The 26,314-nt window shown below is 38.4% G+C and overlaps 2 protein-coding genes across 2 annotated transcripts in view; one reads left to right on the top strand and one right to left on the bottom strand.

Moving 5' to 3' along the window:
* Positions 1-5,815: 5,815 nt before the first annotated feature.
* The window catches only part of ylpm1 (YLP motif containing 1), a 34,725-nt gene continuing 14,226 nt past the window's right edge, over positions 5,816-26,314 (bottom strand). The window contains exons 20-37 of the mRNA XM_079572552.1: positions 21,630-21,681; positions 20,671-20,783; positions 20,431-20,574; positions 9,354-9,416; positions 8,655-8,688; positions 8,530-8,572; positions 8,381-8,445; positions 8,230-8,304; positions 8,089-8,144; positions 7,909-8,017; positions 7,435-7,584; positions 7,285-7,358; positions 7,116-7,213; positions 6,916-7,046; positions 6,770-6,843; positions 6,627-6,710; positions 6,373-6,540; positions 5,816-6,289 (exon numbers count right to left, since the gene is read on the bottom strand). Of these exons, the coding sequence (XP_079428678.1) occupies positions 6,155-6,289; positions 6,373-6,540; positions 6,627-6,710; positions 6,770-6,843; positions 6,916-7,046; positions 7,116-7,213; positions 7,285-7,358; positions 7,435-7,584; positions 7,909-8,017; positions 8,089-8,144; positions 8,230-8,304; positions 8,381-8,445; positions 8,530-8,572; positions 8,655-8,688; positions 9,354-9,416; positions 20,431-20,574; positions 20,671-20,783; positions 21,630-21,681 (1,668 nt within the window). The 3' untranslated portion in view covers positions 5,816-6,154. The remainder of the gene's footprint in view (positions 6,290-6,372; positions 6,541-6,626; positions 6,711-6,769; positions 6,844-6,915; positions 7,047-7,115; positions 7,214-7,284; positions 7,359-7,434; positions 7,585-7,908; positions 8,018-8,088; positions 8,145-8,229; positions 8,305-8,380; positions 8,446-8,529; positions 8,573-8,654; positions 8,689-9,353; positions 9,417-20,430; positions 20,575-20,670; positions 20,784-21,629; positions 21,682-26,314) is intronic.
* On the top strand, positions 10,491-15,325 carry LOC306974951 (prospero homeobox protein 1-like). Its single transcript, XM_079572353.1, has 4 exons — positions 10,491-11,469; positions 11,853-11,954; positions 12,087-12,281; positions 14,951-15,325. The coding sequence occupies exons 1-4, from the start codon at positions 10,633-10,635 to the stop codon at positions 15,107-15,109; spliced, it is 1,293 nt and encodes a 430-aa protein (XP_079428479.1). The 5' UTR covers positions 10,491-10,632; the 3' UTR covers positions 15,110-15,325.

Genomic DNA, 26,314 nt, shown 5'->3' with positions numbered 1-26,314 from the left:
TTATACTGCTTTGTACTCATAAACTTATAAAACATACCATTGTTTTCCCTTTTCATTCTGTCACAAGGGCATTTAATACATTTGGGTTAGGCAGTGAAAACTATGTGCTCTGGAACTTGTAGCCTAGTCCCTCTAAAATAATATCATCAACTTTTATTTTATATTTTGGACAACATTTTACAACACACTCCATGAGGAAAGATAGTAAGAGAAATAATTACAGATATTAATAATAATTGAAATATATTAATTATGAGGTTTAACACATTTTATTTAGGCTTTCAAATTATTTTTGTGGTCAATTGCCCCACCTAGTGGATATAGTAGTGATTGCAGACACTGTTTGGCTTCAGGATTCATATTCCCATAACGTTACAGATCTATGGAAATACAACGCGACGGAAAATTATGTCAACTTTTCAAACGTGTTGCCCACTAGATACAAAGCAAGCATTATTCCAAACCATTCGATAAAATAACTCCACCAATTTACCCGCAATATAAATTATAAGTTGTAAAGATGACGATTCAGCAGCATCCTTTTAGTTAACGTTACGTTAACTGAAAAGCTAACACGCTAACCGCGGCGACGTAAAACTGTGCACATACATATAACTGATAACGTTATGCACCAATAAGTGTCACTTTGGTGAACTTTTACACTTTAAACTCACATTGGGCCTGTTGTCTGCGACAGGTGATAACGATGGATGAACAACAAGTAGCACAACAGTCTCGTCCGGAGGTCCCGCAAGAAACTGAGGAGGAGATGCGGGGAAGCGACGAGTATGACACGGATTTGGAAGACGGTGAGTTACAACAGTCTGGAGAAGGAAAACAAAATATCTCCCATAACCGAGGCAAAAACACATCATGTAAAGATGGATTTTGTGTGTGTGTGTGTGTGTGTGTGTGTGTGTGTGTGTGTGTGTGTGTGTGTGTGTGTGTGTGTGCGTGTGCGCGTGTGCGCGTGTGCGCGTGTGTGCGCGTGTTTTAATCTAATTTATATTTTTTATTGTTAGTTATGGAGTGCACGCTGGAATAATATTTCATATTATTCACATAATGATAACGCTTTTTACAATTGTCCCTGGTTTGACCTTTTTTGTTTTCGAAAAAAGGGTGTTTTCTCGTTTTATGTTTCTTCTGCAGGATATAATAAAATATGGTTTAGGGGCAGAATAAATAAAGTGTCATCAAATATAGTAGTAGATATATCATATACTATAATAATAATAATAATAATAATAATAATAGTAGCAATAATAATATTTTTTACATGGGGACGTGATTTTGCATCATTTAGCTACAACAGAGGAAAGACAGATGTAAATGCATGAATGAATGCCCCTCCCTTCACTCCATCAAAAGCTGACTATGGTTTTGACTTGAATTTGTGCTTTCAGATATACCTAGTGAAGAACATAGTCCCTCCCTGGAGAACATGTACCTCCAAGCCTGTAACAGGCTTGGGACCGTCCCCGTACGCTCTTTCCTCCGTCATCTGGGTCAATCCTCTCTGAATCTGAACCATTATGGTGTAGGGCCTCTGGGGATGAAGGCTTTGGCCATGGTGTTGCAGGTAGGCACGTTAGATTGGACCCAAAATGGCAACATGACTATGGCATGTATATGATTTTTTTTTCTTTGCTTTTTTGAGTATGACAATAGTTTAACAAACCTTGAACTGGAGGACAACGGTCTGGGGGTGGAGGGAACTCTCTATGTGGTGAAGATGCTGCAGTTAAACACGAAAATCAACACTCTTGTAATTATTATTAATGAATTTACACCATTTAATCTTGCAGCTGCACCGTTGTTCATAAGCTCTGACATATTTTACAGAATCTTTCCAAAAATGACCTGCGTGTTGAGGGTGCACATGTCATCTCCAAAATGATGTCGAACAACTATTATGTCAAATCCATACGACTCTCAGGTAATTTACTGTCTATGTATTTTGACTATGAAAATTCAGTTCCACTGTTCATGAAAAACATGTCCCACTGTATGAAAAGGAAATGGCTTTGATGATAATTCTGCCAAATATCTCGCCGATGCCTTAAAGGTTTGTTAACTTGAATATTTGTAACAGTAAGCTCCCGTTTTTGTGTGTAATGTTTCTGTTGTTGTTTTTTTTAACCAGGGGGACTATGTAATCAAAGAGCTAGACCTCAGTGACAACAAGTTTTCTAATACTGGAGGAGAGCATCTGGGTGAAATGTTAGGTACAGCGAGCCTTGTTTTAAACATGTGAAACGCCTTGTATTGTAAATTCAATCATGTTAAATATGTTTATCATGTTTTAGCCGGCAATGTGGGCATAGAGGTGTTGAATCTGAGCTGGAATAACCTCAATATGAAAGGAGCAGTGGCTTTGTGTGCTGGTCTGAAGGTACCTTTGAAAACTTCCTGCTCGAACGGGCAGAGCTAAAAGAATATTTGATCACTGTCTTGAATATTGCACAATTTCAACTGAGTATGTTACATTAAATTCAAATTTAACTTGTAAGCGATTTGTCTTTGCATCAAACTGTGTCAAACGTTGCTTTAAAATTGTTCTAAATTGGGACCAAAACAAGTCTGAAATGGAAGTACATAGGAAACTTAATTTCACCGTGATTTGTTTTTTCAGGCTGTGTTAGTAAGAAAAACGTCAATCTCAGTCAGATGGAAAAGTAATATTGCGATATATTGTGGCTTCTTGTGATAATGATAATTTGGTGATGTATATTGTGCAACATTAATGTATACTTCATCTGCTGATTCCACTTTATGATACTCAGGTGAACTCGACACTGAAGCAGCTCCTGCTGGCGTCAAATGGTTTTTCTGGTTTCGTGGCAGAGTCTTTGAATCTGGCTCTGAAGGTGAACAGTACACTGGTTTTGCTGGACCTCAGTTATAACCTCATAGATGACCATGCAGTTAGTTTGATCAGCGCCGGCCTGGCTGTTAACGGCACACTGAGATTCCTAAAGGTAAAGAGTGTTGACAACAGTAATCACTCAACATTTACACACAAACAGGTTTGGCCATCTAAGCAAGGTTTCACTCCTCATATTGCCACTCTTCTTCCCTTTGACGACTTCTGAAATATTGACGTGAACCTTGCACTGCAAAAAACATTTCAGTGACATTATAGTTTAGAGCAAACTTTTTTGACTGAGACCCCCATTGTATAAAGTTATTGACCCTTACGCTACTTTAGGGAAGAAAAACATGTCATAATCAAGTTAATATGTATCTTAACAGTTTATGAATAATTGAATGGATTTAACTAATTATAGGCTGGTTTGCACTAAAAAACATACTATAAACAGCAGCATTTTTCTTTTTGTTTCATCTTGAAATCGACCCTCAAATTTGGAACCACTGGTTTAGAAGACGCAGAAAAAGTGTTAAATGCCGACTGACAAGTACCAGTTTAATTCAGTTCAGTTAGCTTTATTGTGTATACTGCTTCATTCTCAAACTCTAATGGCTTTATTGAATAGTTAATCTGTGTTATTTACCAGGGCCTGATTTGTGTGATTGTTATTGATACTCATATGAATCGGTTTTGTTTTGTTAGCTTTCTCACAACACCATCACAAATGTTGGAGCTCTGACTCTTCTCAAAAGTGTTAAAAACAACACAAGGTCGGCGCTGGAGGACATTGATATATCTGTAAGTACAAGAAAAGAGCATTTTGGAGGATAGATTCTGCATGTTTCAAACGCTCTCGCTCCCACGTCACAACAGACAGTCTTTGTTTGTGAAGCCTTTGTGGAGTTGCTGGCCGGTTTTCGCCAGAGGTCACCTGCATTAGTTGTCCATTACAGCGTTATGTCACATGTCACCAAGAGACTGTCTGCCCTGCCAGTGTTCAAGGTTGGTGTCTGCGTTTAAGCTGTTTGCCACACTAGTTTATCCAAAAGTAACATAATTTGACTTTTGAAGGAATATCTGAATGAAAAAAGAGAGCCTCTCATGGAGTCTTTCCGGGCCGTGGATAAGGATGGAACAATGACGATTTCCACTGCAGACTTTAGGAGCATTTTAAAGGTTTGACAGCATTTGACATACTTTACCTTACAGTTATAATACACAGTTTTCTGCAGTCCGCCGAAATACCTCTGGACCGAAATCAGATTGAATGGTTAGTTAGAAAGTTTGACAGTCAGTGCACAGCCAGTATCAGCTACAGGTAACTTGTTCATCCTGCGACCTCATTCTCATTATAATTTCAAAGGTTTCTGCTTATTCTGTTTTTTATTTTTCAGCCAGTTTGCCTCTATGGTATAGCGCTAACAGAACCTGAATAAAATGATTTTTGCACACACCACAGACATCATATGAGTGGAATTATTCATTCTTCACTTATTATGCTCTTGTTCAGGGAGCGCACTTGAACCCCTGACACCAACCAAACAGCTGCATGTCCCTCAGTGCTGCGAGGCCTGGGCTCATTCATTCGGCCCCAAATAATCTTCAGGTATGACAACAGGGCAGGAACAGGAAGACGAGCAGAACTGGCATTGATATCAAAGGCTCCAGGAGAAAAATAATGGGACCAGATGCAGGGTAGCTGTTGATGCCTCATTAGTTTGTAGTGAAATACAGTAGACAGCAAAAGGAAAAACACCTATAAATATGTGCATATGCAGCATTACTTATGCAGGCTGCATGGTGTGGGATTAACAGCGAGTTGGCTCATTGTTTATTTTTTGTTATAAATCAATGGACCTTTTCTATGGCTTCTTGTGATGGGGAAGGACAATCGTTTAATTGTGTGCATTCTCTGCTACAGCAGTAAAGATGATGTCTCAAGGCCATAATAACCTATGCTAATGCAATATTAACAATAACCCACTGAAAGAATAGGCCAACTGGTTTCTCTTAAAACATATAGGGAAGAAAGGGCTTGTTAAGAGGAGTTAGATAAAAGCATGTTAGCCTTCAAATTAATTTCTTCCAAAACATTCCAGTTTCAAAACAAGACAAAGGGATAATAATTTAGGTAAATAATGCTAGTGACCTGGCAAAAATAAATATAAACAGAGTTGCCAATTATTAATGGATCATCTTTTCTCTCAACAGGCACAAAGATGCTAAACCCACGTTGTTGAGCAGTCAAATTGAAAATTCAATCATTTAGCCAAGATTCAAAGGCAAGGCCAAAAACCTGCCAACAAGCCCTTGAGATATCGATGGTCCCGCTGGTACATGCACCAATTAGCATGATTTGAAAGCGATAATGGAATCTTGAGAGGTAATACAAGTAAATAATTAAATTAGATCAACCATCGAATCATTGTTAGCCATATTCAGGCCCATTAGAAGCTCGAGTATTCTTATGTAAATCTGTGGCTTTGGTTGTGTGCTCTCATAATGAACTCGTGTGTTTTTCCTGCCAAGTGTTGTTGAGACGTTTGTGTAGGCACTGGCACAGAAACAAAGACGTACATTAGAAGCAATTGTCCTCTTGTGATTATGAAAGTAAACAGACGCTGAAGGAGCATCATACACAGCTGCACACACTTGAGCGTATGCTTATGAAGTAGGAGAAAAGAGCCAACACAACCCTCAAGTCTTGGTCCGAGACGATCCCAGTATGGAGGGCTTCTCAAGAGCCGCACTGCACTGAGGGCTGGGTAATGAGGCTTTGAAGATCAAGCTTTGGCAGAGTTCACCCAGAACATCATGACAAAAGTTGGCAAACTACCATACGCCAAGATAACTAATTTAAATATCACAGGGTTGCACACATGGACAAAACAATAATGTTTATTCTTGGTTCTTTAAATAGCATATTGTTTGTGGACAATAAAAAAAATCTGCTAAAGCAAGAGTTAAACGTTGCTGCCTTATTGTGCGTAAAATATAGACCCAGGCAGAAAACTACACAAGTGTAGTGCGTTATACAGCGTAATAAAATATGAAAGACTTATAACAGAGCATACTTTGATCCATCACTGAGATTTGGAACCAACAGGAAAAAAATATATGAAAAAGGATTGTATTTATAGGATAAAGTCCATTTGTTTTGACATCGGTCTTAGATGAGTTAACAACAGTAAAGTCTAATCGTAACAGTCCAATAGGAAATTAACTTTGAGGCGACTTTGTGAAGTTTCAAGTTTTTGTGGTATGATGGACTTAAATACAATGTTACATGTCGAGGAGAAGCAGACGGGGATCTTCCACAACAGATTTGATTTTCCTCAAGAAAGTGACCGCCTCCCTTCCATCGACCAGTCGATGATCATAGGTCAGTGCCACATACATCATCGGCCGAATCTCTACCTGCAAATTCAAAAACCAAGTTGTAGTTGAGTATGGATATTGTAATTTGTAAGTGTTTATTTCAACCTTGAGCAACTGCTCACCTTGCCCTGAACAGCGACTGGCCGGTCAAAGATGCCATGCATGCCCAGGATGGCAGACTGAGGAGGGTTAATGATGGGTGTGCCAAACATAGACCCAAACACACCTCCATTACTGATAGTGAATGTCCCACCGTCCATATCTTCAACAGCCAGCTCATTCTTACGAGCCTGTGGCCAAAAAATAATAGTATAGGTGGCAAGTCAAAATGATGGCTGTGAAAGTCTTTTAAGAAGTAAAAAGTATTTTATTTTACCTTTTCCCCCAGAGCATTGATGGCTTTCTCAATGTCAGCAAAGTTCATGGCCTCAACATTGCGAATCACCGGGACCACAAGCCCCTAAAATAATTGTGAAATTAAAATCAAATTTCAAAACTGCGGTAACTTGTATAAAATACCTTTGGTGTTGCCACAGCAACACTGATGTCCACATAGTCCCTGTACACAATCTCTTTGGTGGTATCATCAATAACTGTGGTGGATAAAAATAAAAATAAAGTACTTAGACTCTTAACAAACTCATTTATAATCTTCGTGATCTTACCGCCATTAACAGCAGGCTGGTCGACCAGAGCATGAGCTGCAGCTTTCACAAATGCAGACATAAAGCCCAGTTTGGTGTTGTGTTTCTTTAAGAAAGCATCCTTCTGGAGGTTTCTCATTTCCTGTATGTTGCTGAAATTTCATGGAAAATACATTGACTGAACCAAACAGAAGAAGTTTATACAAAAGACTACGGCTCACCTCATGTCCACTTCATTAAAGGTGGTTAACATGGCGCACGTGTTCTGAGCTTCCTTCAGCCTCTCGGCAATCCTCAGTCGCATACGATTCATCTTAACCTGAACAATGCAAGACAGAATTATGAGCAGCGGGTTTATGAAGTCATGGTGCGTGTGCCTCAGTATGTTACCCTGCTCTCGCCTCTGCGTCCGGCCGACTGAGGAGCTGGTGCAGGAGGAGCAGCAGCGGGTTTGACTGCAGCCACTAAGTCATGAACCATGATGTCAATATGGTGTTAAAATAAAAGTTTTTTTGTGTGTGGACAAAGCAAACAGCAAACCTGGTTTGGCTTGTGCAGCGGGAGGGGAAACAGGTGTTACATGAGCGGTTGCAGCTGGGGCTGGCGTGGGAGCCGCTGTGGGAGTGGGGGGTTCTGGAGGAGAAGCGGGAGCCTCTGCGGCTGGAGATGGATCCGCTTTGGCTGCTCCAGCTGACGAGAGAGAAGTTTGAGAAATGTACTGAACAACACTGACAGGTTTTGTAGATATTTTTTCATTATAACATAATACCTGGTTACAATGAGGATTATCTTCATTAATATATCTAATTCTCACATAAAAACGGGATACTGTTCTTACCTTGTTATAACTATCAAGTATTAACAGACTTTGCTTGCATTTTTGTACTTTGCTTTGCAGCGGCAGATCAGCATTTTATTACACGAGATGACTAAGATCGATGGAGAAAACGTTATCAAGCACGATGGCATTTATGTCCTGCAAGAGTTTTGAAACAAAGAGGTTCTGAAGGTCACCTCCTTTTCTGAGCTTGAAGAGTGGAGTTCCTCCTTCAACCTTTTCTCCATCTGCAACCAACAGTTCCTCGATGACTCCTGCAGCTGGAGACGGCACCTGCACTGACGTCTGTGTCCACAGAGAAATGACAGGGTTTGTTGTTGTAACACATGACGACCATCAATGACTGGTTATTTTACCTTGTCAGTTTCAATTTCACACACGACTTCATCTTCTGCTACAGAGTCCCCAACAGCTTAAACCAATAAAAACACACAACGTTTGAGTTTTGTTCACTTATGGAAACTTTTTACTTGTAAAAGATCATGTAATGAACTGACCTTTCTCCCATCTGACATCTCCCTCTGAAACAGACTCAGCAAAAGCTGGAGTTTTGACCACGATGACTTCATCCCCTGCACAAACACTCAAGACAGTCAGTGGCGACGACTATGTTAATTATGATATGTGCATCAAACATACTGGACTTACTGTGAACAGCTGATGTCCTGAAATATCTTATTTGAGGTGTATGTGCTGTCGATTGAGATTCACATCTGTGAAAGAGGGCATTATGAAATTAATAACGTTTTCGTATCATTATGGAATTATCATATGGAATTTGTTGGAAAAACACTTACAGTTGACTTTTCCTGTGAATTATTTGGCAGCACACAGACCAACCTTTGAGGGAAATTCAGACACAGGGAATAAAGACAATTAGATTCTGCTAAGCGTCTTTGTAAAGTACTACTTTTGCACTCACCTGAAGCCCTCTGTCTAACCAGCACATTATTAGCCTGAAAGATAAAGCCAAAAAGTTAAAGGAAAATCAGCACACAAGACTGCAAAAGAGAAAGAGAGAGAGAAAGCTGCCTTTGGCGTTATGAGTCATAGGTGGCAAAGATTTTTTTTTGTCTGAGTCATGACCACAACTGGGAGGAGTTGGCAAAGCTGTACCAGAGCTTTCAGAGTAGACCAGCAGCAGGATTCTTATAGTCAATTATAGTCAATATCAAGTAGTAGCAAGTTCACTTTCTAGGAGAATACAACCTCTAACTTACCCTCAGTCTAAGTGTAACATACAGACTAACCCACTGAATTAGCTCGGGTAAGTCTTTTCAACTTGACTTCTTGAGGAACAACACATACATGTCTAATATGACACGGGCTATTTTGGTTATGGTCAGCTGCTTGCCCCTCGGTCACAAACCCAGACAACACCTTTGACATAAGCTGCATTCTGATTGATCAATCGTGAAGTACGTCATTACACACGTTAAAACCATCAGTGTATAAGTCTTCTTCTTATTCCCCAGAAATACATTGCAGGACTGTAGATGAGAACTGCCTGGTCCGTCCTTGGCGGGTTGAGCTACATCGGCTAATGTCATCGGGCAGATTTAGAGGCTAAAAAGTGAATGCGCCTCGAAGCCACGTTGTTACTGCAGAGACACAAACCCACCTGGCTCACGGCTGTCAAAGAGCGGCCCAAAGTCCTGCACAGACCCCGGGAGCGTGGAAACATCGTTCACGGGCGGCTGCAGGATCGGAGGAACCATCAACAGCAATGGGAACGGGGAGTACGGAAGCCGTGAGGGGGCAGGTCCGGCGGAGGAAGGAACCACTGCGACTCGGAAAGGGGTGTGTGGAGGAATAAATACACAAATAAAAATATAATAATAATATTAATAATGATGGTGATGATGTAATAATAATAAAAATACTACAAATAAAAATAATAATGAAAAATAATAATGAAAAATAATAATAAATAATAAATAATAAATAATAAATAATAAATAATAAATAATAATAATAATAATAATGATTTGCGTGTGTGCGAATGTGTGTGGTTGCAGTTTTATTTTACTCAAGAAAGTAAAAAGTAAAAAAATAGGTAGGCTACCAGACTGATAAAATAAGTAGCTAACACATGAGTAAATTAAAGGTAAAAGTATTTTCCGGAAGAGTGGCTGTAAACATTACTGTTGTCATCAAAAGGCTAAAAGACATCATGGCCTTGTTCTGGTTCAAAGGCCTATGATTAGGTCCATTCAGAGAATTAAGTAGGCTACACCAATTACAGGTGGAATGTGTAATTACAATAGCTTAACAAAATTAACAATTATCTGCCATGAATATTCATGTACAAACTACAGTGTAACCTGGGTGGATGGGATTGGAGGGTTATTGGGAGATGTCCACGCCTCCTCTTTGATCAGGACTTGGGGTCCCTCAACAAGTGGTATATAAACCCTCCTGTTTTCCGCATGTCACAGAGCTGCAGCCGGACACCCTCAAACAGGTAAGGTTTTCCCTCTTTTTACAAGTTTCACAGGAGCAAGAAAAAGTAAACAACTCTTTACAAATAATGAAAATGCTACATAGGCTAGTATCATTTTATAATGGAAGGCTATAGGTGTAGATCTATAACCATGCTATCAGAATCTGGAAATGTCCTTAATTCACTTTACCAGTTTTGAAACAAAACATATGAATAGCTAGTCTATCTAGAAGAGGCTATTTTTAGTTCATCTTAAAAAAGGTTTATCACTTAAAGCTCACCTTGCTCTTTCCTTGTTGCAGCAAAGATGTTTCCAAATACCTGGAGCAAAGGCTTGTATTATTCAAACTTGTGTCTTGAGAGACACACTGCAGAGCAGCCGCCGTCATTTCACCTTGGCCCCATTGCAGAAGTCCCAGACATTTATTTCAATAGGAGTGAAGCAGGTTCGCATGTGATGCACTACCCCTTAAGAGGTCTGGGTCGTGAAGCCAAACGTGCACGAGTGGAGAACATCATCAAAGGCATGAGTGGCTCTCCTGATGTTTCAGATGCAAATCACCAAGGGGTTATACAAGAAGGCACAGGCAAGACTATTTCCTTGTATCCAAATCAAGTGGGGATGTTTGAATTGCATCAACTTCAGAACCACAATCAGTTCTGCCAGCAGGATGTAGTCAATATTCAAGATGGAAACAGCCCAAATGGGAAAGAAACACTGTGGGGCACTTCTCTGTCAAGAAACTCATATATGTATCACGAGGTAAAGCCAATAAACTATGCTCAACTCAAGGATGAGAAAGTAAAACTGATGAAAGATGCTTTAAAAAGTGAACTTTCCAAAGCTCTGAATACAAGCGTGGACACCATTTTTAAAACAAAAGCAAAACACGAGACCCGTGAGCCTCCTCTGCATCATCTTCTCCGCTCTGACACCCATTCATTCAGTGAGATGTCAGCTCTGCCAACGCCCGCAACTCAAACCGAAGCACTGTCGCTTGTGGTACGAAATGATAAACCTCACCCTGCGTCACAGTCAAAACACTGTCCTAATCATGAGCTGAAATATCACCAAAAGTCACTGAAAAGCCTACGAGAGAGAGGTTTTGAAAAGGGGCGACTTGAGGTGACTGACAGGTCTTGGCATCCTCTAAAAATAAGATCAAAAGTGGACTCGAGGGCAGAAAGACGTCTGTTCACTGTGGGTCACACGATGGTGAAAAATCTCCCTCTGTCCCGTGTGAAGCAGAGTCCAGGGGAGCCCAGCAGCTTGAGCAGCATCTACAGCATCAACGTATCCTTTTGGGGGAATTCATTATGCAGATTAAATACAGAATTATGAAAAACTTATTTAAACTATATTTTCTAATTTTCTTTTCAACTGACCAAGCACATGTTTTCCAATATTGTCAGGAGATCTTGAAGTAACCCAAGTTCATATACGCTTTCAACTTCGGGCCAGTTTTTGTTTCATGCGGATAGACCCAGTATACTAGTGGATGCACTGAATCAGTTTGTGTTAGCCTGAAACACATTGTTCTAAAATAGTAAAATTGCTCTACAATACTGTGCCCGTTTTCTGTGTTGCTTGGTTGGTGAAAGTCATCAATATACAGCATTATTGACACGTTTGCTTTTATTATTGTGATTTATTCCCTTAATCCTCAATAACATCAGGAAGGGCTGACGACAAATCATCTGAAGAAGGCCAAGCTCATGTTCTTTTACACGCGCTACCCGAGCTCCTTTGTGCTGAAGATGTGTTTCAGCGATGTGCAGGCGAGTTTTATATGTGCAAGTTCAGAAATAAGAACACGACAAAGCATTGTTGTGTGAAATGTTTTATTATTCCACGGTATAATGATTTTGCTGATTTTTAACACACTTACCTTTTTTTTTTCTGCTAAACAGTTCACCCGCTGCATCACGTCCCAGCTGATCAAATGGTTCAGTAACTTCAGGGAGTTCTTCTACATCCAGATGGAGAAGTTTGCGCGGCACGCCGTCCTCCGGGGCGTGAGCGGAGACGCGGCGCTGACTGTGGGCAGAGAATCAGAGCTTTTCAGAGTCCTGAACCTGCACTACAACAAGGCCAGCGACTTCCAGGTAAAGGCAGACCACAACAAATACTGTTCAGAAATATTCACACTCCTTTACTCTACTTATGACTGTCATTACATGTTGAGGAGTGACACTGAAAAGGTTTAAATTATATTAAAAGAAAATCTATACACCTAGACTTTTATTATGCAGGTCAGTTAAATCACAGTGCAGTTTTTACAATGTACTTTATTATACTCATGTGTCTCTCAACAACTGTAAATTTTTTAACTAAAGACCTGTTGCATTTGGAGCTTTATTTTCTTCAGGCTCAAACCCATGACTCTCCAAAATAATAAAATTGTTAATTCTGAGAGTGGGAGTAATCTATACAATACACCCATTGACTCGACTTAAGGGTTTGCACTGTATTGCTTTACTTTACTTAGAAATGCTAAGTTTTGACCCCAAAAAACCAAAAAACCTCAAGTAACGAAACACTTGAGTACTGAGAAACTGTTGGGAAAGGTTTGTGTTGTGTAATTGGACAGACAAAACATAATATAATATAGATACACATTCTGAAGTTTTCAACAACAACAAAAAACAGCAAAAAAAAAATTCATTTGTAAAGAAGCTTTTGTCACTTTCTTCAGTTTCTTCAAATAATATTTACTCAAGTAGATGTAAAAAGTTTAAGTACAGTTACTTCAAAAAGTTACTCAAGCCCATGCAGTAAGTAAATATAACAGTACTGCCCGTCTCCGTGGTTAAGATGCAGTATTGAGTGACTAATCTACATTTTGTTGGTGCCGCTCAAAGATTATGTGGAAAAGTGTGTTTGCAATATGATTGAAAGTCAACCACGAAGACAATGCGGGATTAGGAAAAACAAGTGAAGAACAGAGAGTTATTATCATACTTTTAGAACCTCTATAATCATAAAACAAGTGTGAAGGCGCAACACTGCACGCCCGGAATCGATATTTGTGCAGACTTTCAATCAAACCAAATTTTCCCACAATAATCTGATACACCTTTTATGTTCACTTTCTTGCTAGTATTATAAATGTATAGTATTTATTAAAAAGGGTCAATTATAGTATCAGCAATTTCCTCTAAATCTTCCTGACGCAGAACAGAAAAAACAGGACATTTTCTCAGACTAAGCTGTAACACATGCAGTCGATTTAAACTACGCCTGTGAAAAAAATCTTCCTGGACTTTTAAGTCACACGTTTCCCTTTTTGGATTCTTCTGGCATGAATAAAAGGTAAAACAAACAATCAGCCGCTAATTGGAGATAGGAGGGGGATTCCTTCTTTTCCGAATGAAAAGATACAGTCTGCCAGATGGATAAAAGCAGACAAAAAAAATCCAAGGCGCTCAGATTGTTTAAAGTTAAAATGCCTTTATTTTTACATGGCTTATTCAGCTCCTTCAAGTCTTCTTTTCTTTTGTCTGCTTTAATCCATCTGACAGACTTACATCTCTTTCCCTTTTAGTATTGTAGAGCTAGAGCATATTATAGTGGAAGGATATTGAAACGCTATAATTTTGGGGGCATTTTTCTTGGATAGAAAATATGTTTTGTGCAATTGAAGAGAAAAGATGTAAAAATTACTAAATAAAATAAGAGGATGCTGTTCACAATGACCTTCACTCTTTGCGGTTTTCTCATTATGGTTAAAGCTAAAATTATTCCAATTTTTTTTTTTCAGAGTGGTGAGATTTTGCTCATGAGAGTCCAAAGTAGCTTTGTCTGTTTTAGAGCCAATACTCTTTTCACTTTTTAATTGCGTTTAAGACAGACGTTTTCTCGTTCAATTTTGCTCAGTTTGTAAAAAGCTCTAACGCTGACAGAAATCTCTGTAAAAAAAAAAAGTGGATAAAATGAAATGAATAAAAGATGGCTGTGTTAACCTCTTACCCCCCTATTTAACCAAGCGCATTTTCCCTAGATCGGCTTTTGCTCAAATCTAAAATCTTTATGATGTCTATAGGCCAGTGTAAAGCCTCATTTGAAAGCTAAGACCTGCATAACTGATCCTAACTTCTGTCATGTTTTCACCATCTTTTTTTAATCACATTTGACGCGTTTTTTGTCTTGTTTTCGTCTCCTATTCATCACTTTTTTTAACGTTGCTTTTTTCATCAGTTTCTCATCGCATTATTGTCATTTTTTAGGCTCTTTTGTTGCGTTTTCATCACTTTTTGTCACTTTGTTGTGGCTTTTTTGTTGCATTTGTATGTTTTTTTGTCACCTTTTTAGTTGTGTTTTTGTCTCTTTTTTTTTTTTTTTGCGTTTTCATCCTCATTTTCATCCCTATTTTTGACACTTTATTCCAAGACGCTTTTAGATCTGAGTAAAGCCAAACTGGAGAAGATGTGCTCGGTCCAGGTGGGGGTTAAGAGGTTGAAGAAGAGAATGAAAGGTTGAAAGGAGTAGAAGAGTTGAGAGACACTCCGTGAACTGCCAGAGCCGGGACTCGAACTCACAACACAGTGTTTCCTGTACATAGCGGCAGGTAGCCAGTGCAAAGACGCTAAAATGTGTGTAATATTTTCATGTTTCTGGCCCGTGTCGGATTCTTGACTAATTGCAGATGAAAACAAGTATGTAAACTGTACATCAGATGAGCCACTTAATAAAACTGTTTATCTTGCGTTCTTCATACTCACCTCTTTCCCCGAGAGCCAATTACTGACAAAATGTTTAATGTCTGTGTCGACAGGTGCCTGACCGGTTCCTTGAAGTGGCTGAGATTACGCTGAGGGAGTTTTACATCGCCATTTGTTTGGGGAGGGATCAAGACCCGTCCTGGAAAAAAGCCATCTACAGAGTCATCAGTAAACTGGACAGTGAAGTTCCAGCACACTTCATCTTAACTTAGTTCATCTAAAAAACAATCTACCTATGACTGTGTCGGCGTTCAATGTGTCACTGTGTAGAAGAGACAGATGCAGAAGACAAGGTAAAGCAAAGGTGTCTCTGAGACAGTAAAAGCCATATTTCAGTGTAATTAAGCATCATTATGTATTATTACAATCAGCTAATTTAGACTTGTGGCAAAAGTGAACAACAGGGGGAAACATTGAGTTTATGTAATGAAAACCACATTTGTCAGTAAAGATGCTTTACTTAAAAGTCAATTTTTTTGAGTGGTCAATAATATAATAACGCTAATTGTATTGCAAAAAAAAATGTTGCAGAGTAGCAAAATCTTGTATTAGTATGCACCTTTTCTGTAGGGTAGCCTCAAAATAAGCTGGTTTATTTGACATATTTGCTGATACATTTGAATGAATCCCAAAGCCTATGTATTTGATGTGCATGCCTGACGCCACAGGATCACACGTTTATTTGTAAAACTATGAAATGCAATATCCTTGAAAAACATCGAACTAGGGCTGGGCATTAAATTGAAATTTAATCGAAATCGCAATCTCAACATTTGTCAATTTCAATAATCATCTTGGGACTTAAAAATCATCATTTTTACAACTAATTCTTGGACAGTAAAAGCACATTAGTTTGAATGAGAACAATGGATGATTTTTGAATGATAAATGATACTGGGAAACGATATTTTTTGCTTGATCTGAGGTATATCCAAACAAAAACAAATAATCATGATTATTTTTTTTGCCATATCGCCCAGCCCTACGAAGAACCATAATATAATTCACCAAAAGAAATCACAGTTGGCTTGGCTTGAAAATGGTCGAAGATTCCTGGTAAATATATTTAGAATACTTTCTTTAGGTCACCACGCTATTGCTTCACATGTTTTTTTTGTTTTTTTTTAAATATCAGTTTTGCTATGCTGACGAAGCTCAGGTTAGGTCCAGTGTCTCTGCCAGCATCAGGAAAGGCTGATAAACCTTTCCCTGTCCCAGGACATCCAATGTCCAACCACTCTCGATGGGAGAAGAACATTGTGGCATTAACACATTTAAAGAACATAAGATCTGCATGAAGCAACATATATGTATATAAAATGTGTTATATATGATATGTATATGATTTGCACGCACACGCATGTCCATGTGCTATGACAGGGGAAGAATTAGCAAAACAATTGGACACATAACAGATGAATACTTCAGGCATTGCACTTTGTGTGATCAGTGTATATGGTATAAAATCTCTTCAAGAGTAGAGAGAAGCAATGATGCATCCCTGGTCTGTGCCACGGCCACAAAAATACACTTTGAAACCATGCAATGCAGTCAGAGCCAATGATGTGTGTGGGAGACACTCCAGGAGGAGTTTGAGAGTCAGTGCATTGCCTTAGCAAGGCAAGTCAACTGAATGGATAAAACAAAATAGTACTTTCCTAAAAAAATAATAATCCTGTTTAACTTTGATTTCATAGCTGGGGTACCTGATTTTAACCTCGCAAGCAAGCTTAATTTTTACAGCGTTTGTGAGTTCATAAACATGCAAGAATCCATCTTGTTACTCGCGTGTTGTTGTGACATTTGATCAAACAAGCAGTTTGATAAATACTAATTAACGCGCTAAATGGGTACTTCAAATACACAACATAAAAAAAATGATTTGTGGTTTTGAAATTTGGCTGTGATTCGCTAAAATGAGACGAGTTTGATCCAATCAGCAACAAGGCAAGGCAAGTTTATTTATACCGCGCATTTCGTACACAAGGCAACTTAATGCGCCTGCAACAAAAAGCAACAAATACTGCACCACAAGTTTGTCCTCTCCCAAATGGTATAAACCAGTGCTTATGTTGTTGGCACTGCAACATCAATGTGGCTCTTGCTGGGTTAGCGTAATTTTTCTGTTTTAATTTTTTATGTACTGCACGGAGTTGCCCTAACTCAGTATAGTTCTCGCCATCCCTCCTGCACATGACTGATTGTTCAGACACAGGTTTCAGTTGTGCAGCTTTCTCGACAGAGTCCGGGAATGAACGCGTACTTCTGTATCAGCAACAAGAAAACATCTACTCCATTTCCTGCCAAAGGACTTTTTCACAAATTGCTGTATTTAAAGGATAAACTTGTTGTAGCAGAAGAAATTTACTCCACCACTAAAAAATAAAATCAATCAGGTACCTCAGCTTCAAGGGGGAAAAGACATGACAAGCTCCAATAAGCCTCTTGACTCACATCCAGGTCAACGGGCTGTGATCACAGCTCAAGTCAATGGAAAAGGCTCATGAAAAACAAAGGCACACACGGTTTATGACACATGAGATTAGAACCTTTATTTGTTTTTTGCTTATACAAAAATTAAAGTACATTGATACAATATATTTAAAATTAGATCAATAGACAAAGTTTATCATTAGCAACAAAGAACTGCAATTTCATTAATTGCAATAAAATCCAATACATTTTCTTGATGTCTCCAGTTACATTATCTTAGCGTCTCTTTACAATAGTCTTCATCAGGTAAAAACGTTTCTTCATTTGACCTCGTCTTCTGTTCTTCTAACCGCTCAAATCAGGGAAAAATCTGCATCCAATACTTAGAAGCGCAAATGTCACAATTGAAGAGTACTTCCCTTAAAAATCAGTCACAGACTGTTTGTCAGTGATCTGCAGAAAGGCACATACCGGTAGTTTGCTGGATATTTTGTTATTACAACCTTGTTAGTATTGATTGAGGTCCCATATGGTGAACCTTTGGCTGTAAACAGATTTCCCCAGATCTACGTCATACCCGTGTTTTTAAATACTTTCACAGGATTCAATCATTTTCAAATTGAATTAAATGTAAAACACCTAATAATTATAAAGCAAGCTTTTACACTGCAGTATTTGAACTGTTTCATTCCCTCACAAGTGATGTTTCGTGAGCAGAAATGTTTTTACTTTTACATCACTATTTGAAATTATGAAACATAAAATACCAATGTATCAGCAAGTATTTTTAAAAGCCTAAGCATAAGTTGACAATTTGGTGAAATGGTTTCGTAGTTCAAGAAATGTTTACGCAATTGTGAAATGTAAAAATTATTTAAGGTTACATTAATTATAAAAGGACTCGAGATGAAATACAGCACGATACAATCTTTGCAAACTTTCCTAAAAGTATGCACAATGTGAAGCCATCAGACATAGTAATGTGCATCACAGTGTTGTTGAACGATGGTTACGACAGTGTCAATTTGCCGAAAAGCTCGGTTAAATTTAGATATTGTAAGTATGCATGCAAGTATGTTGGCCAAGCAAATTGAACCTTTCATTGCTTGACAGTACCGACTTTTTTTATTACCTTCAAACCATTTTAAGAGACTCTTGCACAAACAATGGGAAAAAAACAAGTTTCTTATCTATTGTCTTAGTTACAATCTTAAAGTATGCACTGTTCATCCACTGTTCTGGACCAGTGTCTGTGCCATCTCTAGATCTTAAGCGAGGATTGATCAGGACTGCCAAGCTGTAGACCCATTTCATGTGACGTCAGTATATTAAATTAGGTGCATGCGCGCACAGGCTAGGTGCAAAACTGGAAAACTATATTGTACTAGCACCGCCACGCGATGAACACGCTTTTGATTACGGATGAAAACACCGTAAAGCCATTGTGTTGCATTGTTGATTGCACAAACAGAAGTACCAACAACCCAGGACTTGCATTCTATAACAAGCCTACCGGCTTGTGCGCACCCTTTCAGGAGAATAGACGAGGCTTATGGTTGCGTTTTATCAAAATGAGAGACAAACGGTCCGATGTTGAGATCAGGAATATACATCGCGCAGCAATTCCGATCTGCTGAATCCAAACGCAGCAAGGAAAGTGCATGTTCTTTGCACTTCTGCAGTGACAGTCGGGTCTCTGACGCCTGACGCACAAAGAGACTGCAGTGACCTTTGTTAGGAGGGACGAGAGGAGCAGCTGAAACTATTTTCAGGACCCTTCTTCAGTCAGTGCAGGGTTAGCAAAACACTATTAACACGCAAAAATTAGCCCCATTTCCCTATCTTTTGCAACAATACCTATGTGTCTAATTTCATTTATGATAAATGGATAAATCACACGTTTACAGCACTGCACGTTTGAGAAAAGCCTTTGAAGTGTCACAGAGCTCCAGTGTGTGTTGACACGGCACATGGACGTGTGTCAAATCGCCTTTAGATTGATCTTGTAACTCGTGGTGCAGGTCCTACATGACTCAGTCTGCACCCGCTCGAAACTAATGTTAATTCCAGTATTTAAGAAGTACATTTACAAAGCCAATGTTGGCCTGCATAATTGTAGACCTTAATGTTCACTTGTACATAAAGTGAGTTTCCATAAATAAGTGCCGCATCCTCAGGTGACGAGCTTTCTATGTACTTAGAACCATTTTTGAGCCATTATTCGTGCGTAACCCATGTAAACAACTGACATCCAATATATCTAATTGATGGGTGATTTATATATGATTAGATATTGAAAGCATCTGGTTTCTGCACCGAGAATGCGCGCACATCACTCACGTATCTGTCAGCATTGAAATCCGTCTTGTGCAGGTTGCACGCTGATTGAGAAAACCAATGAAACTCACCCAGAAACTGGGAGAACAGCCGGGCAACTGGACACAGGACTTTCTTGCAGCGAGGCGAGAACACCAACCAGTGAATAAGCTATAATGGCATAATTATTATACAAGCATTATAGCAACCAAAGACACTGGACTTTATCACATAAGCTTCATAATTGTGTAGCTTTTATTGTCTTTTCAAGTATACATTTTAAGAGACATTGCTACAGAAATTCAGTGAGCATGAAGTATAAAACAGGAAAAAAAAACTAATACACGTTACATGACTGAAACAAACTATGCGCTTAGCTGATGGACATTTAAAAAACTAAATTTAATTCTGATTAAAGAAAGTAACATGTATTTGATGATCACTACGTACAGCACATTTCAGAGCAGCTTCAGTGTTGTCACATGACCTGCAAAAAAAATAAAATCACACAAACTTTAGGCATTTGCAGATAAAACCTGAGGGCAAAACATTCTAACATGAACAGCACAAATAAGCTCACAACTATCAAAGTACACTTTACAACTTTAACTGCAGCTTAATAGACCGTTAACAATAGAACACAGGACATTTTGTGGTTACTATGGTTATTGTTACGGGAATTGCTCTTTGAAAGTATTAGCCAGTGACAGATGCCTTTAAAGAGACATGAAAAAATAAAAGCTTACCATGAAGAAAATCATTAAAACGAGAACTGGTCTCCTCAGAAATACTTTGTGCGGTTGAGAGCCCGCTGTGCCAGCTGCCCACTGTCGTCCGTTATCCGCTCCCAGTCCGTCTGACCCACGACGAAACCAATCGCACGTTTCAGATCAGCGTTCTTCTGCTCCTCAAGATCTGCCCAACGCACCTGAGGAAAATCAAAGATATCAGGTTACACTGCGAGCATGAAATACAGTAACCACTAAATGAATTGTGGGGACAGCTCGTTGCTCAGCGAGTTTACCCTCTTCTTCCCAGGTTGGGACATGCGTGTGGCATAGTCGTCTGGAAGCTGAAGGAAGTCCTCAAGCCCTTCACGTTTCCTCTTTCCACTGAGGCTCAAGCCGTCCAGTTTATCTGTTTAAACAAACACTCCTGTCATCTAATGCCACACAAGTTAACTCTCAGACTTTAGGTTGTTTTATTTTATTTTTTTCTAACTACGGTTGACCTTCGTTAACTTTAACAATAGGTAAACAAAATAGGTCGCAATTTGTTACATATAAATTCTTTTTATGGCTCAACTCCTAGGAGTAAGACTCCTAGTAATTTGTACCAAGGAACATAGGTCTTGCATTATTGATCTGATGGTATGGTCAATATAAATCTTATCACCCAAGTGTCAGTTGCACTTGCACTACAATGTAATGGATCAACAATCTTAGCGATCCAGACTCATAGTTTTATTCTGTACAATAGTAGTCGTCTGGTAACCTCAGTCATTCAGATTCATTTTGAACAGATTGCATTGGTAATACACAACCCTTGCTTCTATAACATGGAGTGTTTTACCTTTTTTATTTCACAAGGGCAACAGAAGCAATAAGAAACAGAAGACTGATCAATGTAGATTTCAATAGCATCAACAGGTGATGAAAGAAAGCACTAACGCTGTAAATAGTGGTAAGAGACGGTATAAAGTTCACTATGACGGGGCTTTTAGGGCAGATGTGATTTGTTTATGTTCTTTTCTGCTGAAGTGAAACAGCTAAGCTCAGTTTGTCACAAAACACATGCTTATACCAGACTTTTTAACATTAAATGGGAGGAGCTTGAAGGTCTGGCAAAATAACAATATTATGAACAATATTCAAGAGAAGGTTAGTGTGCACAAATAAACACAATAGCTGAACACGTGGAGCTTTGAGGCCTAATATACAAGACACATATTGTCATTTATAAAGAGCAAAAAATAATACATACCGAGTTTTGCTTCAGATGTGTCCATCTCCCATTTGCTTTTGGGTAGGTAGACCTATATAAAATATAAAGACTGGAAAGTTAAACCTCTTGGAGCCACTGGGACAGAACAGGGAAGAGAGCTTAGGCTGAAAGAAAGGACATGAACAAAAGTAGAACAACAATCAATAAATAACAGGAAAATTACTCAATTCCTGATTTTGTCAATAAAAAATATTAAATGGGAGCTTTCTAAAGCATAACTTGTAAATAACTGGCTAAATGTTCACATAAATGAACTAATCGTCACAGAATGTGCTGATTTGAAGTCCAAATCTTCCATTATCTGCATTCATTTAATTAACAAAGCCAACAAACTTTCCAAAGCCAAGATTGTGACGTGGCATTTACTTACTGTCCGTGACCTACAGTACATTGGTTACACATACCAACAGAACTGATACATTTTGATGGTATGACTTGTTCAGCTGTGCAGATAGGGTTTAAATAAATATACATCAATAATAATATCTAAATAACCCCATTTATCTGTGGCCAATTTTCCCCCAAACAAACAAGCTACAGAACGTCGTTGAGGTTCCAGTAGGAACAGAGCACTAACCATCTCTTACCAGGTTTCATCAGTTAGTTCTTAATAAAATAACAGTATAGTTTCAACTAGTTTTTGGTTTGTTAAATGCAAAGCACATATTTTTCCCCAAGTTGAAAACATTTTTAATTCATACTTCTATTCATGTGTATGATTTAGGGCTGCGCAATTAATCACAACCAAATAAAAACAGCATTAGTGAATGTTAAGATTAGCAAATTACAAAAACTAGATTATTTGGATCAGTGGTTCCCAAAGTGGGGTCCAGTGCCCCCTGGGGGGCCTCAGAGGCACTACAGGAGGGCCCCAAAGCTTGTCTACAAAACAAGTACATTGAAAAAGATTACGCTTGAGAGGAAAAATACATTTATTTGGACAGATGTACCGGCAATGCTAGATGTTGCTTTTTATGCAATTTTAGCTGTAAATAACAACAAATTCCTTTGAATAGAGTAAATTATTATGATTTGTTAGGGGCCACGATGTCCCGGAGTTTGGGAAAGGCTGATTTAGAGAGTCTAATTATGTATTATTTTTAATGATCTGGAAAGTATAAACACAATGTCTCCATGGATTCTTGTGTTTAATATAAAGCTGCAATGAAGAGATCGACCAGCATTTCCTGAAATGCATGCGATTCTCGTACTACTTTAGCAAATCTCTCAAATATTACTGTTACACGTGTAAAATGTTCACCACAAGGTTTAAGTCTTGACTTAAAAGTAACGTAAGATGCACATGTGTAAATATCACTAAGTCAGTGTGTGAGTGAATGTTTTTTTTTTTAACAATTTCATCATGATTGAAATGTTTTATGACAGTAAAAAGTAGAACTTAAAATACACAGTGAGGAATATTGAATGAATATATCCATTCATTCAACTTTGTGATAATCAACAGAGCATTAACATTACTTTACTGCAAACCAACTCTATAAATGATTAAACTCCTGAGTAAAACAATGAAAGTCATAAAGTAAAAGAGCAAGACAGTAAGTTTGGTAAATGCTTCTTTTTGACATCTCATGAGGTCAAGCTGCCGTCGCTGTCTCACCCTTTCACAATAAGACTTATTACAGCGGTAATATAGACATTTATTGTGTAAAAGGCAAACAAAGTATTTCAGATACTTGACAGAAAAAAAGGAACCTGCAGTCACCAATAGTTTGGATCTTTTTTTTAATATATAGATCCCTCCTCCCCAGACTGTGCAGAGGTAATTGTGAATTACTGTTTTAATTAAAAAATTAAAAAATAATCTCTGTGGATAACCGCGTAGCTTTACAACCAAAACTTTCTCGAAGCAGGAATCATGTCCAGAGGAGGAGAGGATCTTCAAAGAGGACCAAGTCTGAAGTCAGGTATTTTGGGGGGTTTTAAGAATGCCAAGGGACAGTTGATAGAAGACAGTTATCCATTTGCAGAACGTGCAAGACATACATTGTCTGCTCAAGGCAGCAATACTTCGAACCTCATGACTCAGCACCCACAACTCTATAGCCAATGCAAGTAAGTTAACATTTTAGCTGAAATGCATGATGTGGAGACTTTGGGTTGAGAATGCAATGGCACAATGCATTACGTGGGCTCCAGGGGGCAGGTAAGAGTAGGTCGCAGCATTATTTTAGAATTTAACAATGATTACTGTCTGATGACATTTTCACACACTGAGGACAATTGTTTCCTGATATAGAGGGTTTATTTAGTTGTCACAAAATATTATTTTCTGGCAAAAATAGTACAAGTAATACCCTCGAAATGATCAACAACACATGGTAATAGTTCCTTTACTTTGATGTGAAAAGTTGCACTTTTGAGAAGGCTTTGTATTTTTTTAAAAATATAATAAACACTGTTTGAAACTATTTCAGTTTGACTATTTCTAAACATATTAAAACACTTAATAAAAAATACTGTGATAATTCCGAAAATCGATAATTTTGGTCACAATAACTGAGGTTAAATTTTCATACCGTAACACCCCTAATTGTGATCAAACAATCTCACAAAAATGACAGGTCGTCAGAAACACTAACATCGTCATATCGCCCGCCTCTTATACATTTTTATCCAATATATTCAGATGATTAAAAAAACCTTCCTTCATGAAAACGCAGGACGACAGTTGTGATGAAATGAAAATTATGAGATCCTACAAAGTTTGAAATCTGAATTCAATAAATATAGGCTCCTTTTACATGTCAAGAACATTTCTGTTCAAATGTTTTTATACATTTTTATATATATATATTTTTGAATATTTGTCATTGACTACTTGGTCCATGTACTCAAATGATTTGCATCAACTAATCCATTATCAGTTTGAAGTAAATTAGTACATCATTATTACTGTACTTATAACTATCAACGTTGCACTAAAATGATCACAGAGAAGACGACAATGTCTTGAGAAGGCAAGAATCACGTGTCTGTCATTCTATTTAGGATATGCAACAATTAAGACGGTCATGAAGGGATGAAAATATTTGACCCTTTTCTCTTTGTAAAAGCGGACTGCAAAGGTGAGAATCATCAACATATTAACAACTGAAACTTGACCACGCTGTGGTGAAGATGAGAGTCAAGTCATAAAACTATGAAGTATTTCAGTTTGAGAATGCTCAATGACTGCATTTCCTCAGGTCCTCTAGCTGTTCCTCAATGGAGGAAATTTGCTTCAGGCAGAGACAGAAACAAGTCCTTATTTTGCACAAGTCACAAGTTAGGTCAAGTCATTGGCCTAAGACCTATCAGTTCAAGATAACTTACTGGTCAGTTGGGATTCAATCGGACCAAAACCATTTTGATTGGACAGATTAAACTCATTTATTGCTGTAATTCAACTTAAAATGTGAAAATAATATATGATATACACTCAATACATGTAAAGTGACATGTCAAGTCTTCATTTGTTATTTTGATTTTGATCTCAGAATATTCTAATTTGATGGGATTATTAATTTGGGTTTTTATACAAGCTGAGCCATAATAATCAAAAGGTGCAACATATTATGTATGTTCTAAACACGTGACTCAACATTTAATGTGCCATATTGTGGAATCACAAGTATTTTACTAGTTTATGCCTTTATAGTATTTTGTTTATTCACAGATGTAAGTTTTCTCTCGTCCTTAGCAGTGTGTAATGCTCCCTCTTTTTAGATAAACAAACTCAAGGCTAGAGAATTTCTCCTTGAGGATCAGTATCAAGTATTTCTGATTCTGAAACCATGCAATACATGCCTTTACCAAGCCTGACTAGCCAGACAACACGATTTTTCAATTCTGAGACCAGTGTTTGGGGCCGCCCGTCAATCACTCCTGAAGGGCATGATTGACAGGCGGTTTAACCAAAGAAACTGTCCATCCAACATGGCTGCTTACCAAAGTACGAAAACATGAAATAACAAGAACTCAGCATAAATAAAAGGGTTGTTCTGAATGCCAAGCGATTTGAAATTCTTCCACATTCCCAATCCCATATGCTCCTGCTATTGAACGGAAAGCGGGAGTAGCTGGCTGACCAAGCCAGTTACCACCCCTTCCAAGTGTGGCAGTTTGCTTTGGATAATAGAAAGATCCTAATGCTACATCGCACACCTAATGTGTCAAATCGTGTTACGTGCTTCTAGTAGGACACTTGACATCAGAGGCTCAAGACGCTGCAGTGACACGTGTAGCTTGTGCAACATGTGCCACTGCAAACAATCTGTGCATATTTATTTTCTCAACATTAGCAAACATCCTGTCAAATGCATTAATGAGGGCACAGTTTCAATTTCAAAGGCAAAAGGAAACAGAAAAGGTGTCTACAATTTTAGCCAAAACAGTTTTGGATCATAATTTCTGTATTTCTGATGTGCAGCAAAATGTTGTCATTTTCCAGAAATTTAGAATTAATGCCGGTTTGAATCTAAATTAATGATTTTTAGTGACAGTAAGCTTTGGTACAATTCAGTTCATGACTTAATGCTTTTTAGGTTGATAGTGGAATAGTTTTATTACCTTCCCCCCTTCCCCTTACTCAAAGCTTGCCCAGCTTTCAACTCTCTTGGAGACTCGGATACGCACTCCTCGACACGGTCACTCCCATCCCCAAC

Source organism: Gobius niger (assembly GCF_951799975.1).
Source record: "Gobius niger genome assembly, chromosome: 15".
NCBI lineage: Eukaryota > Metazoa > Chordata > Actinopteri > Gobiiformes > Gobiidae > Gobius > Gobius niger.
Note: the sequence above shows the minus strand (reverse complement) of the source record. Positions and strands in the feature narration are given on the sequence as shown.

What these genes read in the sequence shown, in the direction of transcription:
- LOC306974951 (XM_079572353.1), top strand. Translation starts at nt 10,633, where the DNA reads ATGCACTACCCCTTAAGAGGTCTGGGTCGTGAAGCCAAACGTGCACGA. An exon ending in GCAGCATCTACAGCATCAAC is followed by an intron (nt 11,470 to 11,852) that starts GTATCCTTTTGG and finishes CAATAACATCAG; the next exon opens with GAAGGGCTGACGACAAATCA. An exon ending in ACAAGGCCAGCGACTTCCAG is followed by an intron (nt 12,282 to 14,950) that starts GTAAAGGCAGAC and finishes CTGTGTCGACAG; the next exon opens with GTGCCTGACCGGTTCCTTGA.